This window comes from Panicum virgatum, chromosome 2N, assembly GCF_016808335.1.
Source record: "Panicum virgatum strain AP13 chromosome 2N, P.virgatum_v5, whole genome shotgun sequence".
NCBI classification, from domain to species: Eukaryota; Viridiplantae; Streptophyta; class Magnoliopsida; order Poales; family Poaceae; genus Panicum; species Panicum virgatum.
In genome coordinates this window covers 55800218-55817791 of record NC_053146.1, presented here as the reverse complement: position 1 = coordinate 55817791, position 17574 = coordinate 55800218, and the positions used below count along the sequence as shown (strand labels likewise).

At 48.7% G+C, this 17574-nt stretch overlaps 1 protein-coding gene, 1 long non-coding RNA gene and 1 pseudogene across 5 annotated transcripts; 2 read left to right on the top strand and 1 right to left on the bottom strand.

Moving 5' to 3' along the window:
• Positions 1–956: 956 nt before the first annotated feature.
• On the bottom strand, positions 957–9617 carry LOC120658242 (auxin-responsive protein SAUR36-like). Of its 4 annotated transcripts, XM_039936478.1 has the most exons (3): positions 9143–9617; positions 3477–7749; positions 957–3362 (listed from the first exon to the last, which is right to left on the bottom strand). In XM_039936478.1, the coding sequence occupies exon 3, from the start codon at positions 1535–1537 to the stop codon at positions 1094–1096; it is 444 nt and encodes a 147-aa protein (XP_039792412.1). In that variant the 5' UTR covers positions 1538–3362; positions 3477–7749; positions 9143–9617; the 3' UTR covers positions 957–1093. The 4 variants fall into 4 exon arrangements, with proteins under 4 accessions (XP_039792412.1, XP_039792411.1, XP_039792413.1 ...); XM_039936477.1 differs by having other exon boundaries at positions 957–7749; XM_039936479.1 differs by lacking the exon at positions 9143–9617 and having other exon boundaries at positions 3752–5434.
• Positions 9618–10509: 892 nt separating this feature from the next.
• On the top strand, positions 10510–11935 carry LOC120658241. Its single transcript, XR_005668560.1, has 2 exons — positions 10510–11415; positions 11508–11935. It is a non-coding gene; the product is annotated as an uncharacterized LOC120658241 (long non-coding RNA).
• A 2145-nt stretch (positions 11936–14080) lies between these two features.
• On the top strand, positions 14081–16986 carry LOC120658240 (annotated as a pseudogene).
• Positions 16987–17574: the final 588 nt, after the last annotated feature.

Below are 17574 nucleotides of genomic sequence, written 5' to 3'. Positions count from 1 at the left end.
CCCTTCACTCGGCCACCGTGCTCCTTGCTCCGTCGTTATCCGCCCTTACCCTTCTCCAACCTCCGGCAGCCTCGCCCCTGTCAAGCACAACACCGCATTTCCCATCGCCCTTGAGGGAACCAATCACGGCGTTCACGAGCGACGGCAGGTCCGGGTCTTCGTCGAGATAGCGCAGGCGTAGTACACCATGAAGCCTGCAGTTGCAGGTTGTTGCAGCCGTCTGTTTCATCCAACGATGAAGTACAGTAGCTGTATCTGAATTAAAATTTGTCGAACAAGAAGTCAAAGTTTCGAACGGCAAACAGAGTGATGGCGTACACGCTTTGCGAGTCTGAACATGTGTGGAAACAATCTGAGTGCTAGCTAATCTTCAGAAGCTAGAAACAGCAACTTGCCAGGTCACCATCGTCCGTCGTGGTCGAAGGATCAGGTCAGGTGAGGCTACGGAGGTGGAGCCTTACTTCTCGCGCCCCAGCTTTGCAGAGGAGCTCTAGAAGCGCCGAGGATCTGAGGTGGTGAAGCGGCCGAGACAGCGTAGGACACAATGAAGCATTGAAGCTTGTAGGTTGTGATCAGATTTGCACCCTTCTGGTTTATCCAATGATGAACTGCAGTTGGTTAGTTTTCAAAAAGATGAAGTACAATTGCTGTATCTGAATTCAGGTTTGTTGATCAAATCAGTCAAAGTCTTGCGTAGAAAAATATAAAAAAACAACCAAAATGAAATGTCTGAAACGGCAGATAAACTGATGGAATACATGCTTTGCGGTTGCGGGTATGAGCATGTGTGGATTTTTTTTTTAGTTTTGACTTTTTTGGGAATCAATTTCGGTATAAGGTGCATTGACTTCATTTGTTATCAAACACCAGAGCTTCATTGGTTAAGACATTTAAAACCTCGTTTCAAAAGGAAAAAAATAAAGGATATCGTGGAACAGCCCAGTTAGTTACGAGTGTTAGATCAAAAACAGGATGTGTATATCTCTGTTCTATTTCTTTTTGAACAAGCATATCTAGTTTCGTTTCCAATCTCCCACATGTAACTATTTACACGTATCATGCAAGAAAAAGAAAACAATCTGAGTGCTAATCTTCAGAAGCTAGAGACAGCAACTTGCTGGCTAACACCCGTGGATTGCGCCAAGCCATGTCCGCAGTGGCAAGGCCTCGCCATAAAGCTCAAGAACGCCCTCAGTACCTCTTCTGATGCGTCTCTTCCGAGCAGACACATCACGTACTCCATCATGGCAGCGTCGCAGGGAAGTGTGATCCTGCCGTCATCGCCGGCGAATCCGAACTCCTCCTGCGACAGGCTCAGGAGCTCGCCGAAGATCGCTGTGCCGAGGTACACCAGCGGAACCTCGAACCGCCTGCCGTCGGCCGAGTACACCACGCAGTGGCCCTTGCCGGCCACCAACGCCGTGCTGCACGACGACCCTTCGGTTTCTTTCGCCGGCGACGTGATCCTTTTCCTCGCGAGGGCTGCCATTCTCTGCCACTTCTTGGCCATTTGAACAAGTCTCTTGGCACTGACCATGGTTGCTTCTCCTGCTTGTATCGGGTGGGTGATCAGCTACTAGCTGTAATGCTTAGCTTGCAGATAGGTTTATGAAGTGTTGGTGCTAAGCTGGTGGATTTATAGGTGAGGGGAAAGAGAAGCATGGGGTTGAAGAGCAGCTATCTGAACAAGCTAGCAGCAGACATGCCCACGAGCTCTGAACATGCAGTGTTGCAAGAGAAAGCGACGTGATTTTGATTTGATTTCTCCTGGGCCACCTGTGTTGCCATTTGTTGGAGACACTAGTCGCATTGTGTGGATATCACAATATGCTGCCATACTGACCAGTTCTGTCCATGAAGCATGCATCGTGAAGACCACATGTAAATTGGGCCCAACGTGTTATGACGAATTCTTCGTGATTCAGTGAGATGTCAAGCATTTTTCGGCCATTATTACTGTCATTTTTCAGGATCTGAATAGGATCCTCAGATTCAAACATGTAGTCTGAGCAACCAGATTAGAAGTGCTCAACGGTCCAGATAACTTGCCCGAAGCTTCATATCACCTCTTCAATTTGCTGTCTGCGAATTTCCTATCACCATTCTTTGGGAATTTGCAGGTCTGATCCTTCTGTATGAAAAACACGTGTTGAAATGGAGCACACAGGCGTACACACAAAGGAGAGGCTAACAAAAATGTGGTACTCCAAATTAATCCAATCTCGATCAGTGGACTTCCAAAATAGGATCCCCGTAGCCAAATCATCTTTAGATGACAGCTGCCTGACGAACCTAAGTTTCCAAACTCTTGAAGTCTCACCCATGGACATCAAACCAAAAGGACTCCTACCATGAAAAGCATATGCTCTGTCAATATCTGATTGCACTACAGTTACCTGAACTAGCCTGGCCCCAATTAACATGGGGTCCTTGTTCCTCCTCCCTCCTATACTGGGCATGGCTGCAACGTGTAGTGTCTGATCCAAGCACCGAAAGAGCACTACAGCTTGTTACGGAATGCACCAAACACTTGGCCCCATCAGAATCTGATCCAAAATATAGGCACGTACCGCGCTCATGGCCTTGTCCCTTGCAGGTTGCAGCCTTGCCAATCATCCAATTCCAAATTTCCAATATGACTGGTTGACTTGTATCATTATGACTGTATAGAATAACTTGTTCATTTGCCGGCGAACCCAAATTCCTCTTGCGACAGACGGAGTTCGCCGAAGATCGTCGTGTCGAGGTATACTCCAGCGGGACCTCGAACTGCCTGCCATCGGCCGAGTACACCACGCAGGAGCCCTTGCCAGCCACCGACGACGTGCTGCACGGTGACCCTTCTATTTCTTTCGCCGGGGATGTGAGTCACGTGATCCGCTTCATCGTGAGGGCCGCCATTCTCTGCCAGTTACTTTGCCATTTGAACAAGTCTCTTGGCACTGACCATGGTTGCTTCTCCTTCTGTTGTGGTTAGAAGTTCAGACTTCAGAGAGAATTTCAGCTTGTAGCGGGTGGTGTTCAGCCACTAGCTGTAGTGCTCAGCTTGAAGATGGACCATAAAGTGTTGGTGCTACGCTGATGGATTTATAGGTGTGAAGGGAAAGAGAAGCATGCTGTTCAAGCAGAGATCTGAACTCAGGCTGGCAGGAGACAATGCCACGAGTTCTGAACATGCAACGTTGCAAGAGAAATCAATGCGACTTTGATTGGATTTCCTTGGGGGTATCTGTGTTGCCACTTGGTAGCACCGCATCAATAATTCAGTGAATTCAGTCCGTAGTTCTTGAAGATACACAGGGTTTTGCACTGTTTGCTTGTAACATATCCAATATAATGTAAAATAGTTCTGAATAGGATACCTGAACTGTACGGAGTACAGGGGTTGTCTAACCTCTGTACTCTCTCTTTTTTTCTATCTTAAATGAAATGACGCGCAGTCCTCATGCGCCGTTCGAGAAAAAAAAATAGGATACCTGAAATGGAGAGTACAACTTAGCATATCCCATCTTAATATCTGATTGAAGTGCCAGTAATCATGAAATACCACTAAGCCATGAGCATTGAAAAGAAAAATCAGACGTCAGACAACAAGAGTTTACAGGACAGCCTACAAGATTAGAGGCAGAACTTTAAAGGTGTGTTTCTATAACAATAAAAGAGCTAACATAAAATCCCTGGAACTCTGTATTTATTAATGAATAGATGGTTTCACAAATTAGCAGCTACTCTAGCTCTTCAATATAATTACCTATGCAGGACTCTTGGACAGAGCAAGCCTTTCACTTCGAAAACAAAATAATTTATTTGCCTGTTCAGGATGAATATTCATCAAGAATATGGTCCAGATGCTGACAGAAACAGCAACAACAGATAAATCGTGTACAGGATAGTACAGGATCCCCAGTACAGCAAGAAAGTTCAATCGCCACTAGATTTTGACTGAATCCATAAAACAATGGTTAGAGAAGAAACCTCCAATTGGGTACAAATTTGGCCACATGCTCATACTTGCATGTCTGCTGGTCCAGCAAGGAAAAAGGTAGGACGACTCTATGGACTGTAGACCACAGAAATATTGAAATAAGAACACCAAACAAAAGATAAGAAGTAACTAATAAAGATGTTAATCCACCAGCATAAAATGAGTGTCTTGGAAAGACATCCGACTAATGTAAGACCCTGAAGCTGTTAGGCAAATGATAAGTAGGTCAAACAGACAGAAAATTCATCTTCCTATATCTTTATACCAATATGTTGAATTTACCCAAAAGAATATAATGAAGAGTGTTCTTACATTGGTTGAAATGGTAGAAATAGCATGGGAAATGAAGAAGCCTAAATTTTGGACCTTTTCGATTGGATATTTATCATTATACCCTTTTTTTTACCATACCTTAAGAAAAAAAAGTATTCGCACGAATTCCCTGGTCCATATAGTAAATCTCAAATAATTCTTGATAAAAAAAATTAGTGCCCATCTGCAATATTACTGCCAATGAAACCAGATACAAGTGTAAAACCAAGCAGCAGGAAACTGTGTACTATAATGGAAGGACGAAGCTGACATAAATGATAAATAGACTGGACTGAAGAAAAAAGATTAATAGAGTGGACCCAAAGTGTACCAATAGGCTAAGAGGAAAAATATGCATCAAACTCAATCATACAGAGCAAGATGGCAACATCTAGGAAGATAAAGTCCATGGCTTTGTCTCTTGCCCACTAGCCATACTGATGCCTACACGCTTTGGACGTACCTTATGGCTCCAGTGCTCCCTTGCTATCCTATAAGTACATGAAACTAGCGAATATCATCTTCACAACTCATAAAAAAACTGAAGCAACAGCACAGTGCACCAAAAGCTTATCTCATAGAGTTCCAACATGATACATCCGAAGAGGCTAGTTCAACTGGCAAAGAAGTGGCAACATATGGCAGCCCTTGGGAGGAGGCTGACAACAATCACTGCAACCAAAGATGGCAACCTATATTGCGCATCAGCCATAGCAAACAAAGGTCACTGCATCGTCTACACAGCTGATGGTAAGCGATTTGAGGTCCCTTTGGTGTATCTTAGTACAAACGTTTTTGGGGAGCTACTGAGGATGTCTGAGGATGAGTTTGGGTTCACAAGTGAAGAAAGGATCACAGTGCCTTGTGAGGCAGCAGTGATGGAGTATGTGATGTGCTTGCTTAGGAGAAAGCCCTCAGAAGAGGTGGAAAGGGCAGTCCTTAGCTCTGTTGTAAGGTCATGCAACTACATGAGTAGCATGACCATGGTTTCCAAGGGTCTTAACCAGTCACTATCTATATTTTAGTTGATGAGAGGGTTGTATACTTGTATGCAGTTTTCATGTTATGCAATATGTACATAACTGTACATACCCCAGTAAACAAGGATACAATTAGAAATTTGCAGATATACGGTTCAGTCAGGCTGTTGACTTCACTCGACAATTCGAGATCCAAGTTCTAGCAAATCTTTTGAACATTCTGATGGAAAAAGAATGCTAATATTTCCCTCTTCATTTTCTGCACCAATTTTACAAACATGTAAATGTTATTCTATTGAGAGTAATATGTAAAATAGGTCCCACTGATATCCTCAATTTATAAGGTAGCTTGCACACTTCGCCTGATTAAAATGGAAAACATTAAACCAACTATTCTCCAGAAAGTTGTATGGCAATAAGCAATAACCTACAAGGACAACTGTTTATCTAAAACCATTCTATTCAAAATGGTTGGCATGAGAATTGAGAATGCATCTTGCATTGCAGCAGTAAATAGTAGTAGCTTTCAGTGGATGAGCTTTATCATCCAGGAAGCAACTATGGTTACGAGCATGGGCACAATTTTCTCACCCTTATCTGATAGGGATCAAGAATTCTCTAAACATATTTGACTGGAAAAATTACTGGAAGGGTCCACCAAAAGTGCTACACTGAAAAGACCAGCATGACAACTAGATTAAAAAATAACGTAGTGATGGGATCACTGTCCTCTACTCAAGTAATCATTATTTGCAGTTCAGCACTGTACAGATATACAACAAACGAGTGCACATACTGACATACACCATGGAGAAGCACAGTGTAGGATCAAGAACACCGACTAGAGGGGGGGTGAATAGGCGGTTTAAAATCTAAAACCAATAACACTAGAGAAATTTAATTAGTAACAAAGGAAAGCCCTATGTCATGCTATTACTATCTCTAGATGGGATTTGCAACCTAGGGTGACAAGACACAAATCAAGCTCTAGTAAAGTAAATTGCTCAAAGTAAAGACAAGAATAAAAGTGAGCAAAAGAAGTAACCAACCTTGACACAAGAATATATCCCGTGGTGTCGATGACTTGCCGGTCACCCCTAATCCACGTTGAGGTGGATTCCAAGAATCAACCGCTCCTCTATCAAGAACCTCTTGATCTTAAGCCGGCTTGAATCAAGGAATCGCTCCACACCTCGATTCCACTAGAGTTGCTCTTCACCACTCCGGTGAGGTGAGCACAAAACCTCTCACAACCGAAATCGGGGCTCCTCAACAATCTCTTTGGAGGAGCTCCACGAAATCCACTTCTCCAAGCCGTCTAGGGAGCGGCAACTCCCAAAAGTAACAAGTTGATGACGCTTGCTTGAAGTTTTCCTAATGCCACAAAGCTCAAAACCTTGATGCAATGCACTAGAAAGCTCTCACACTCTCAAGAATGCAATCTCTAAGCAAGTGTGTGTGAGAGAGTGATGCCTTAGCTCTAATGTGTCAAGAATGCTGTCCAAATGGCCAAGAGAGCCCTCCAAAGGCCGGGCAATGAGTATATATAGACACCCCTTCAAAAACTAGCCGTTACACTCTTTTCTGCGAAGTCGCGGACCGTCCGCGTTTCAAAAACCGGACTGTCCGCTGTTATAAACCAGTGAGTTAGAGTGCATTTAATACATGTCAGAACTAGCCGTTAAGCCCTGGCGGACCGTCCGCGCCCCAGTGGCGGACCGTCCGCAGTTAAGAGTTCCAACCCACCAGAGACTAACATCGTCTCTGGAACAACTTTGAGATTAGCCGGCGGACCGTCCGCGCCCCATGGCCGGACTGTCCGCGCCCCATGGCCGGACTGTCCGCCGTTCAACTTTGAAGCCCACACTAGACAGACACCCTTTCTGGTACAAATTTGAAATACAGTGGCGGACCGTCCGCCCACCTGGGCCGGACCGTCCGCGAGCCCACCAGAGACTCTGCAAGCTCTCTGGAACGGTCGCGGACTGTCCGCCCCTCTGGTGCGGACTGTCCGCCGTTACTCAGTCAGCTCTCAAACTTAGTCTTTTTCAAATCTTTTCAAAACGCCGTTAGCCCTCATGCATGCAACTAGACATTTTGAGCAAAATGGCATTAAAGACCCGTCAAGCATGAGTACACAACCCCTCTTGATAGTACGGCTATCTATCTAACAAATCCGGTCACTTTTCATCCACTAAACGCCTTGTGACCGGTAAAATGCAAAAGCCCTATTTTATAACTTTGCCTTGAGCCCGAGCTTTGCTCATCATCTCCAAAACTCCATACGTTCACAACCAAATCTCTTTCATTCGTAGATCAACCTATACTCATTATCTCAAATGAAATCGTTAATCCACAAACCGTTGTCATTAATTACCAAAACTCGAATTAGGGGCCTAGATGCTTTCACACAGTCAATACAAAATGGACGGACTGGAGATACCGTGCCTTACTGCCTTCCACTGGGTTGATCTGTATAGAAAATAAGTAAGCTCATAAAGAAGATGTACAGAAATAAGATAGATAAGATAATTATTATAAAGATATTTGGCATCAGGTGTGCAGATTAGCATATGATATATGATGCAGTAGGCCTCAACGCAAAAGAACATGTATGCCTATAGAACCAGTTATCAATTTAGATACGACAAGATTCATGTGCTCTAAAAGGCTATACTGGCCATTCTTGCATGTTGAGTCCATACATGAGACATTTGCTTAAATCTGTTAACAAGATGGCAGGTGCAGAAACAAAAGAAAATGGTCACATTTCTCACTCACAATGAGACTAAATTCAAAATATGTTCACATCTAAATTAAAGAACCTAGAATTCTACTCCAGCTAAACAAGACATGCGACAAAGTCAAAGAATGCAGTTACCTCAATGCCAAAGAAAAAAAAAGAGAACATGTTGAATCAAAAGCTATTAACTTCCTATTACCAACTTAAACATGCATGTTGCGTGCACCAAACATAAAGAAAGTAAGGACAAAAGTCAAGAATGAATATGGTATAAAGAATTAGAATTAAATTAAATTTAAAAATTGAATTCAAGTTAGAAGCAGCCATTCAGTGAATGAAGCATAAGGAGTAGTTGAACTGATTTTACCAGATTCTCACGGTGATCGAACATTAACGTCCTATTTCAGTCCTAAAGGGAAATTGCCGAGAAGCAGCCAAATTAATTAACATCTTATCAACACATATTGGTTGTTACACACCTATTCACGTAAGTTCTTCACCATGAGTCACGAGAACACTATTGAGTATTGACCCAAATAACATATAGCGAGTATTGGGTGAACAACTTAAATACGCTTCCTCATATGGAGACTTCTGACTTCTTATTCTTAAAAAGAAAATTGGAGATTTCTGACTTTGCAGATTCCAGGGACTGGATTGTGTTGCCAGCAGAGCACCTTATCGGAATGTCATGCTTAGTGTGAAATCGATGACTGATGAAACTATAACCAAGCATGAGGGACCTGGTAATCACTGGAGGATAAGACTGTGACACAATATTCCGCTGGAATTCAGAGAAAACGAAAGGACTGTGACAGACTGACAGGACAAATTGGCCGGGTTGAGGTAATGCAGCAAGCAGGCAACAAATTCAACCAGTCGTGATTGCATCAAGCATCGAAGCCTCAAATACTGACCAGCGCGGGGATAAAGCGCGCGGTTTTGCCACTTGCCGATGGGGACAACACGACTAATACATAGGGGATTCAATTCAAGCAACTTGAGTCGATGAGCAGGAGCAGGGTACCAGAGTCCAGGTGTGCATGTAACCAACCGAAGACGCGGAGATCAGGACCGGAGCACCGGGATGAGAAATTGAAGACGCGGAGAGGAAAGGCCTACCTTAGACTGTACCATCGAGTTTGACGAGGACCGCCGCTGCCACGACGACTTCCGCGCGCGTCCGCGCGAGCCCGTGGGAACCCCTTCCGGTGTACAGATGGAACGGGGAGGGGAGGGGACTGGCTACTCGGTTCGGCGGGCGAACCGCGAGGCCGCTGTAGCTCCTGATGGTTAAACCCCTAGACGGTGGTGGTGGTGATGGTTGGTGGCCGGAGCGGGCGGCCTCGGCGGCTCGGCAAACTCGCGCCGCCGAACTGCCGTGCCACTGCCGAGGGCGCTGCGGTTTGGTTCGTCTTGACTGGACGGGCGGCCCGCCGCCCGGCATGGGTGCTTCAGTGTTTGTGTGATTTTGTCGGTGTTTGGCTGCTTGCGGCTCGAGCGGCAGCGGAGGGGCGGGAGGGGATTTCGACCGGCGGCAGTAGGCTCGCCGGCAACAGCCGGTTCCGTGTGCCTGCCTTGGAAGGGGGAGCGCTCGGGAAGGGGTTGGGAACTTGGGACAGTGTGTGCGTGTCCTCTGAAACGGCCAGCGTGGGCCGTCACGGGCTGTGTACGCGTTGGACAGGACAGCCCAGCCCATGAGGAAACTGGATGCTGATTTTGACTTTTTTTTATCACAAACTCAAATTTTACATGGACACAATCATTGCATCATCTATCCATTTATATTTTTTTATGAAATTTCATGCACTTATTGTGTTTATTTTTTAAACGGGAGCATGGAAGCATAGGATTGAGTTGAGTGGTAAAGTTGGTACATTCGCTTGCGGGCAAGTCAACAGGTTGCCGGACATGCTGGGTGCCCAAGAGAATGAAAGGGCATGGAAAAGCGGTTTAGCGACCTGCTTTGGCTAGTTGTCCCCTTACGTTCCACAACGATCTTGCTCCCTTACCATCGTGACAACAAATCCCTCCACAACGAGATGCCGTCGCGTCTCTCCGCCATCCTATTTTAATATATCTATTCTTATGTAAACTAGTGGAGGTGCACGTGGCACAAGCACGTGTTTAAAGAAACATTATATAAAAATAATTGGATTGTATCAAATGACTACTAAAAATTTAAAAATATTTATTAATTTCATAGAAATCGAATCTAATCTAATTTAATATAATATAAACTAATAAACGAATCACCATGGCAATGTAGAATGGGAATTTCATAAGTGGAGTTTGCATGGTACACATAATCCAAGGAATAGAAAATCACTATATTTCAGCCGATTTACACCAAGTATTTGATACATGTCCTCTGATGGATGAAGTCTCCTAGCTATCATCATGGTTTACCATTAAAGTAACGTTAAAGTTTTTTTGCTACAAATATAGCACTCATAACGACAAGCTCTACTTTAGTTTTATGAATGAATGATAGCCACCACCATTAGCCCTTTCTCATCCAACATCTCAAACCTCTTCCTCCTCGTCAAGGCCCTATCATAAATATAAAGAGATCAGTAAAACATTTGTTATTCAAGGTTATTGAATCAAGTAGTAGAAGCTGCAAGTCACAAGCTCCTAGGGCAAGCAAAAAGCTGACATACACATGAAGTTATTTTCAATTCAACATTACAGGAGAAATAGCATTTATCCATATAAAATGAGTAGTATTTACTAAGAATAAGCACACAGACAAAGAGAACCTATTTTAAGACCTTTTAAATAGGCAATCCTTATGTAAATAACTAATTAATATGAAAGAATATACACTAATGAAGATACATTTTATATTCCACATGCAAGTAATAAGACTTTAGTAGTCAAATTTACTATTGAGAGACACATACAAAATTATTTAACAATAGAATTCTTATAGTTTAATGTTACAGTGCATGTGAAAGAACTATATTCAGTGTGATAGCACAACTAAAATTAAATAAGGAGAAACATGGTAACGTTTCACTAAAAAACTTATTTTGTTGTGAGAAAAAGATTCAAACTACAGAGCACCTGAAAAGCAAGATGAAAATGGCACAGCATGAACATGTAACTTGACCAAAACACCAGGAACAAAAGGTATTAAGAAAAGGACTCACCGGGGCAATGCTTAAAACATAATCAACATCCACACGGCTGCCTTCTCCCAGCCAGTTAGATCCTCTCTGAATTGTATGAGAAAATGAAAACTAATTTCACATTTTACTTCCATGAGACCAAGCATAGTACCAAATGCATTGCAGGAGCCCTTTAGCTTAAAAGAATTTACTGCAAGGATACCAGATGAGGCAAGACAGAGAGTTATTTCACATAGCAATCAAATGGCTTAAACAGATCAGGTAAGCACAAACATTGGCATCAGAAACTTTTTAATATGAAGAAGAATTAGGGCCTCACATGATTGCTTTGTCATCCTCAAATTGAGCTGCAGTAGTAGGATCCAAGGTAGTTTTCGTTGCTGCCAAATGATCAAGAAGATTGAAGAATTAGAGACTCAAACTTGGAGCCGCAGCAATCACAAGATCTAAGAACTACTGACATATAACAAGCAAGCTCATGACGACCTGTTGGCATGCACCATGAGGATCCGGTCAAGCTTGCGTCGAAATTAGAGTGAACCATAGAACTGCAAAAAAAAGTCTGCTTGAATAGGAAAATAAAATAGGTTTGGTAGAAAAGGCAACAAAGTACTTATCGAGCATATTGATTGCAAGTAATATTCAGATTGTATTATAATTTATTCTCAATGCAAAGTGGCAAACATCACTTCAAGTTGTAAAAGTACAGAGAATCATATACCTTTGCTCTTATTCAATATAGCTGTACCTGGCGATATGGTGAACATATGCATAGCAAGCATGTGTTTTTTCTCAACATCCTTCTCATATTCAGTAAGCCAATGATTATAATCATTTCCAGCAAAGGATCTAAAATGGAAATGCAGATATTACGATTTTAGGAATATGAGAACCATATCTAACATGTAACTCAATACTGCAATCGGACAACGCACGGGCACTTGTATATTCTGCTTGATGTATGCAAAACTACTACATAGGAAGAAAATTTATTCCAAGACTCATGTAACAGGAAAAGCAGACATCCTATCAAATACTTCTCTATCAGGCAAAGCAAATATTCTTAAATTAGGTTTCACTTTTCAGTTATAGCAAAATAATTTAGAGCAGCGATTGTACATATATAGTTGTTGAGCTCATTTTTCAAACAACATCATCAACAACTATTGTAGAATAGTTTGTCTAGTTCATCACCAGCGGAAAATGCTAAAGAATATTTCTCGAGTTATTTTGTGGAGTAGGGAACACCAATCATGTCATTGACTTGGCACACAAGATAATGCTAGCAAATGCTTGAAGGCAAGATTGGTCAAAATCTAGATAGACGGTTTCGACAATAATACAAGCACCTGGTGTGCATGGGATGAATGAGATGCAAATTGGGAAAATCCGTGGATTTGAACGGAGCAGACCTGGGATGCCAGAGTGAAAGGCGGCCGTGTAGCGGGGGCGGCGCCCGCATCCTCGCTGGACTGTGCCCCCCCCCCCCCCCCCCCGCGATGCCGACGAGGAAGGCGGAGGCATGCCAGGGAGGCCGGAGTAGTGATGGTTGGGCAGTTTGGTGCCTGGGAAGAGTGTCGCCAGGGAACCGTCGGGCAAGTCAGGGACAGGCGCGACTGCGGGGCCGACCTTGAGCATCCCCGATGCGGCGGCAGGGTCGGCAAGGGCGGGGATCGGCTGTCCCGACCTCCAGCCGCCGTGGCGGTTCCACCCCTTCCTCCGCAACAGCTGGATCCGTCGGCCTTGGCTCCACGAGGTCGTTGCACGTGTCACCTACATGCCCTCCAACTCCTCGCCCACCTAGGCCGGGCGCACATCGTGGAGGGAAGGAGGAGGTGGCGGCATGTAGGGGCTGCGGATCAGGGGGGCACACATCGAGGGGGAGGGAAGGAGAAGGGGGTGGCCGCCACGCACCCGCCGGGCCCGCGGCCGACCACCACAACGCCGCTTTCCTCCGGCGACGCCCAAGCCGCCCCCTGCGGCCGTCACCCGCCTCCTCGCCAGGCTCGCCCTCGCCATCACGTCCATGTGGCTTCTTGTGGTGGATCGAGCGAATAGGGAAGGAGGCCGACGGGAGATGGAGTGTGCGAGGAGATAAATCGCTGAGAGAGGATTCGAAGAAGGAAAGAAACGGGGGAGAGGGAGGAAGAGATGAGCGTGCGGCGTGATTTGCGGGAGGGATTGGAGCCGGTAATGCAATCGCGAGGGTGGGTACGCGGAGCGGGTAAAGGAGAGTGCGGTGACAAAACAATTTTACTTTTGGCGGAATCATTCTCCAGCTCTTCGTTTTTTCGGTCTGCCCCAGCGCTGTCAAACTAATTGTCTTACATGTGGGCCTTCAAAAGTTGTTTTGTGAGAGGAATGAGTAGGATAATTTTGGTGAGAATTGTATCCAATTCTTTCATCCTTTATAGTATAGATATAGTTAAGTTAGAAAATTTTGACTTGGAATGAAACTAAAATGACATATATTTGGAAACACACAGAGTACATTCAAACTATATAAACCTTTTATTGATTAGTCACGTAGTGTTTTGAAGAAGGTTGCCAGCATTCGGTACAGGCAGCCTTCACAATGAAATCTAGTAGTTTTTTTTTTCTTTAGCCTTCTCAAGCTCCTGCAGATGGTCTAATAATCTACCCCCAAACGAAGGTTTGTCTTGTCTCAATTTCAGTGTACAAGTTTAGTTTTGAGTTTAAATTCCATGAGTGGATACAGAACATGTTGCCGTTGCCTACTTGCCTTACCTCCAAACACGAAACTAGCAGCTGGTTTGAATTTGAAAATATAGAGGGAAATTAAACAGGCCTAAAACTGATTACGCGCATGCCTTCCAACGCACAGCATCACGTTCGTGGCCATCTCCATGCCACGCCATCCTATCCCAGCCAAACCCAAACTACTCACCCAACGCGGCACCGCCAAGGAACGACCAACAAACCTGGCGCATCACATGGGACCGGCCCGCCGTGCCCTCCGCACATTCACCAGCCGGCGCGCGGCCGCTTAATCCTCCGCCTCCCTTGCAGCCGGCGTCGGAATCCGGCGCGCCTCCGACCGACCGGCGACATGCAGCCCATCAGGTGCGACAGCACCGTGAAGAACGTGGCGCTGGACACGCTGTTCCTCATCGTCCTCCAGGCCGCCGTCGTCATCGCGCTCGGCAAGTTCATCCACCTCGGCCTCCGCCGCCACAACCTGCCCAGCGCCACCTCCCAGATCCTGGTACGCGGATCGAATCGACCAATGCGAACGCGGATGCGTGGACGCCGCCGCCGCCGCTGATCATTCGATTTCAACTGATTTGCAGGCGGGGATCATCGTGGGGAGCCTGGGCCTGCACGACATGATCGTGCACGTCGACGTCGCGAACGCGGAGGACACCTACGGCGGCTACGTGTCGGAGGCGCGCATCTTCTACATGTTCTACGTCGGGCTGGAGGCGGACGTCGCCGCGCTGTGGAACGACATCCGCCGGGCCACCATCTTCACGTACGCCAGCGTCGCCACCTGCCTGCTGCTCGCGGCCTTCGTCTCCGGCGGCATGTACGGCAGCATGATGCACACCCCGGTCAGGTCGCCGGAGATGCTGGCCGCGGTGCTCATGCTGTCCATCGCCGACACCGCCTCCGTCGACGTCTCGCGGATGGCCGGCGAGATGAGGCTCGCGGCCACGCCCAGCGGCCGCCTCGTCGTCGCCACGGCGATCGCGACCAACATCATCTGCATCGTCGGCGAGGGGGTCTTCTCGTGCATGAAGCTCGCCTCCAGCCGGATCCTGGACTACAGCGCCCCGCAGCGGCTGGGGCTGGGCGTCCTCTCGCTCGTCAAGGTGGGCGCCGCGGTGCTGCTGCTCCAGCCGGCGGTGGCCTTCATCAACCGGCGCAACGCGGGGCGCCACCGCGTCGGGAACTGGGAGCTGGTGCTGCTGCTCGCCGCCGTGCACTTCATCGGCAACTTCCCGCAGCAGGTGGGGTTCGACGGGATGCCGGTGAGCCTCCTGCTGGGGCTGGCGTTCCCGAGGGAAGGGCCCGTGGCGAGGAGCATCATGGACGCGCTCGAGTACCCGCTCCACGCCCTGGTGCTGCCCTTGTACTTCGGCGCCATGGGGATGCGGCTCAACTTCAGCGTCATGTCGGGCGCCATCCTGGTCCCCGCGATCCTCCTCACGCTGCTCGGCCTCATCGGCAAGTGCGCCGGCACCATGGGCGCCGCCAGGTTCCTCAAGATCCCGGCCACCGACGCCCTCCGCTTCGGCGTCCTGCTCAACATCAAGGGCCACGTCAACATGATCGACATGAGCCTCGCCAGCTCCGAAGGGGTAATGCATTTGCGTTGAGTTCGTCGTGCGTTGGTCATGCATGCACGCGTGTAAGATTGATCGATCGATGTAACAACTGAGCAAAATGGGCATGGCTGGCTGTGTGCGTGTGTGCAGATCTGGGCGGAGCAGGCGCTCATGGCGATGGTCGTCGGCAGCATGATCAGCACCATCATCGCCGGGCCGGTGTTCGCCGTGGTGTTCCGCAAGGAGAAGGAGGCGTACGAGTGCAGCCGCCAGGCGCTGGAAGACATGGCCCCGGACCAGGAGCTGCGCATGCTCGCTTGCGTGCACGGCCCGCACGGCGCGCCTGGCATGCTCAGCCTGCTCGAGCTGCTGGCGAGCAAGCCCCGCGAGCAGCCCGCCATCCACGTCATCCACTTCTTCGACGTCGCGCGCAAGAACGCGAACGCCGCCCCCAGGCCGTACCACAGGCGGGTCCAGGACAGCGAGCACAAGCTCATGGACCGCCGCCAGGAAGCCACCACGCAGGTGAACTGGGCCGTCGACGTCTTCACCTGCGCCACCGGCCTCGTCATCCGCCAGGTCGACGCCGGCGACCGCGGCAGCGCGGTGAACGCCAAGACCGTCCGCCGCTGGACGGAGGACGTCCGCCCGGGCATCCTACTGCTCCCCTACCACAGAGAGCAGCACTACGACGGCACCATGGTCTGCCGCCGCGAGGAGCGCCGCCAGCTCAACGCCGAGGTGCTAGAGCGCGCGCCGTGCACCGCGGCCATCCTCGCCGACCGCCCGTTCCGGAGATGCGGCACCAGCCTCCAGCTGCCGACCAAGATATCCACGAGCACGGAGGCCGCGGGGAACCAGCAGGGCGACGAGAAGGTGACCATCCACATCGCCGCCGTTTTCCTCGGCGGCCCCGATGACCGCGAGGTCGTGGCCCTCGCCTGCCGCCTCGCCAAGAACGATTCCGTCCGCCTGACGGTCGTCCGCTGCGTGCTCTGCGAAAACACGCGCGAGCACGACCGCGTGGCGGCGACGAGCCCGGACACCGACGGGGAGGTGTCGGTGGTGGTCCAAGACCCGGACGAGGAGTGCGTGTCGGCGTTCCACCGCGAGTACGTGGCGAAGGAGCGCGCGGCGTACGCGGAGAAGGTGGTGACGGGGCCCATGGACGTGGTGGAGGCGCTGCGCGGGATGGCCGGCGCGTTCGCGCTGGTGGTGGCGGGGCGCGGCGGGCGGCAGCCGGCGGAGCTGGTGGTGGGGCTGGAAGGGTGGACGGAGTGCGCCGAGGTGGGCCCGATCGGGGAGATCCTGGCCTCGGACCCATCGCTGGAGATGGGCTCCGTGCTTGTCGTGCAGCAGAAGACAGCGTCCCCCGTTCCACCTGGACCTGCCGGAGCGGGCGCCGGCGGCGGCGACCTGACACAGTGCGAAGTGCAGAACGGATCTCAGAAAGAAAACTCGAGAAAAATTTAGTTGTGTATACGTAGATGATTGGTAGAAGACTAGATCATCTTTTTTTTGTATGTAACAAGAACAGTGTAAAATCTAACAAAAAAAAACTGGCCGTTCACTAAATCATATTATACTCTTGCGCGTGCATGTCTCGTTTCAGGTATAGATGTTAATGCAGCCCGCGGCCCATTGGCCCACCCAAAGCACGACCAACTAGGCCCAATTCAAGCACGGCCCGGTCCGCTCCCCGTCGTGCCCGAGCTGACCCAGCCCATCAATCGTGCCCCGGGCCTGGGCGTCACCCCAACCCATGGGCTGGCACGGCCCGACACGAAGTTAGCAGGTTGGCCCGATGGCGGCCCGATTACCCCGGCTCAACACGCTCCGCCTCCCTCCCTCCGCCCCTTCCAGTGACCCACCCCTCGTCCCCCCTCCTCTCCTCGTTTCGCCAACCACCAGCGCCGCTCGCCTGTTCCCCCAACTCCCTCTCTTAGTCTCCTCCACTGCCATTCGACGGTGCCGCTCCCGGCTGCCCCTCCTCTCCTCCAGATCTCTACCTCTGGCGCCGCTCCCTCTCCTCCAGATCTCTACCTCTGGCGCCGCTCCCTCTCCTCCACCTCCGACGCCGTTTAGCCGCTCCCTTCCCACTCCACTTGACCGAGCCGCCGCCTCCCTCCCT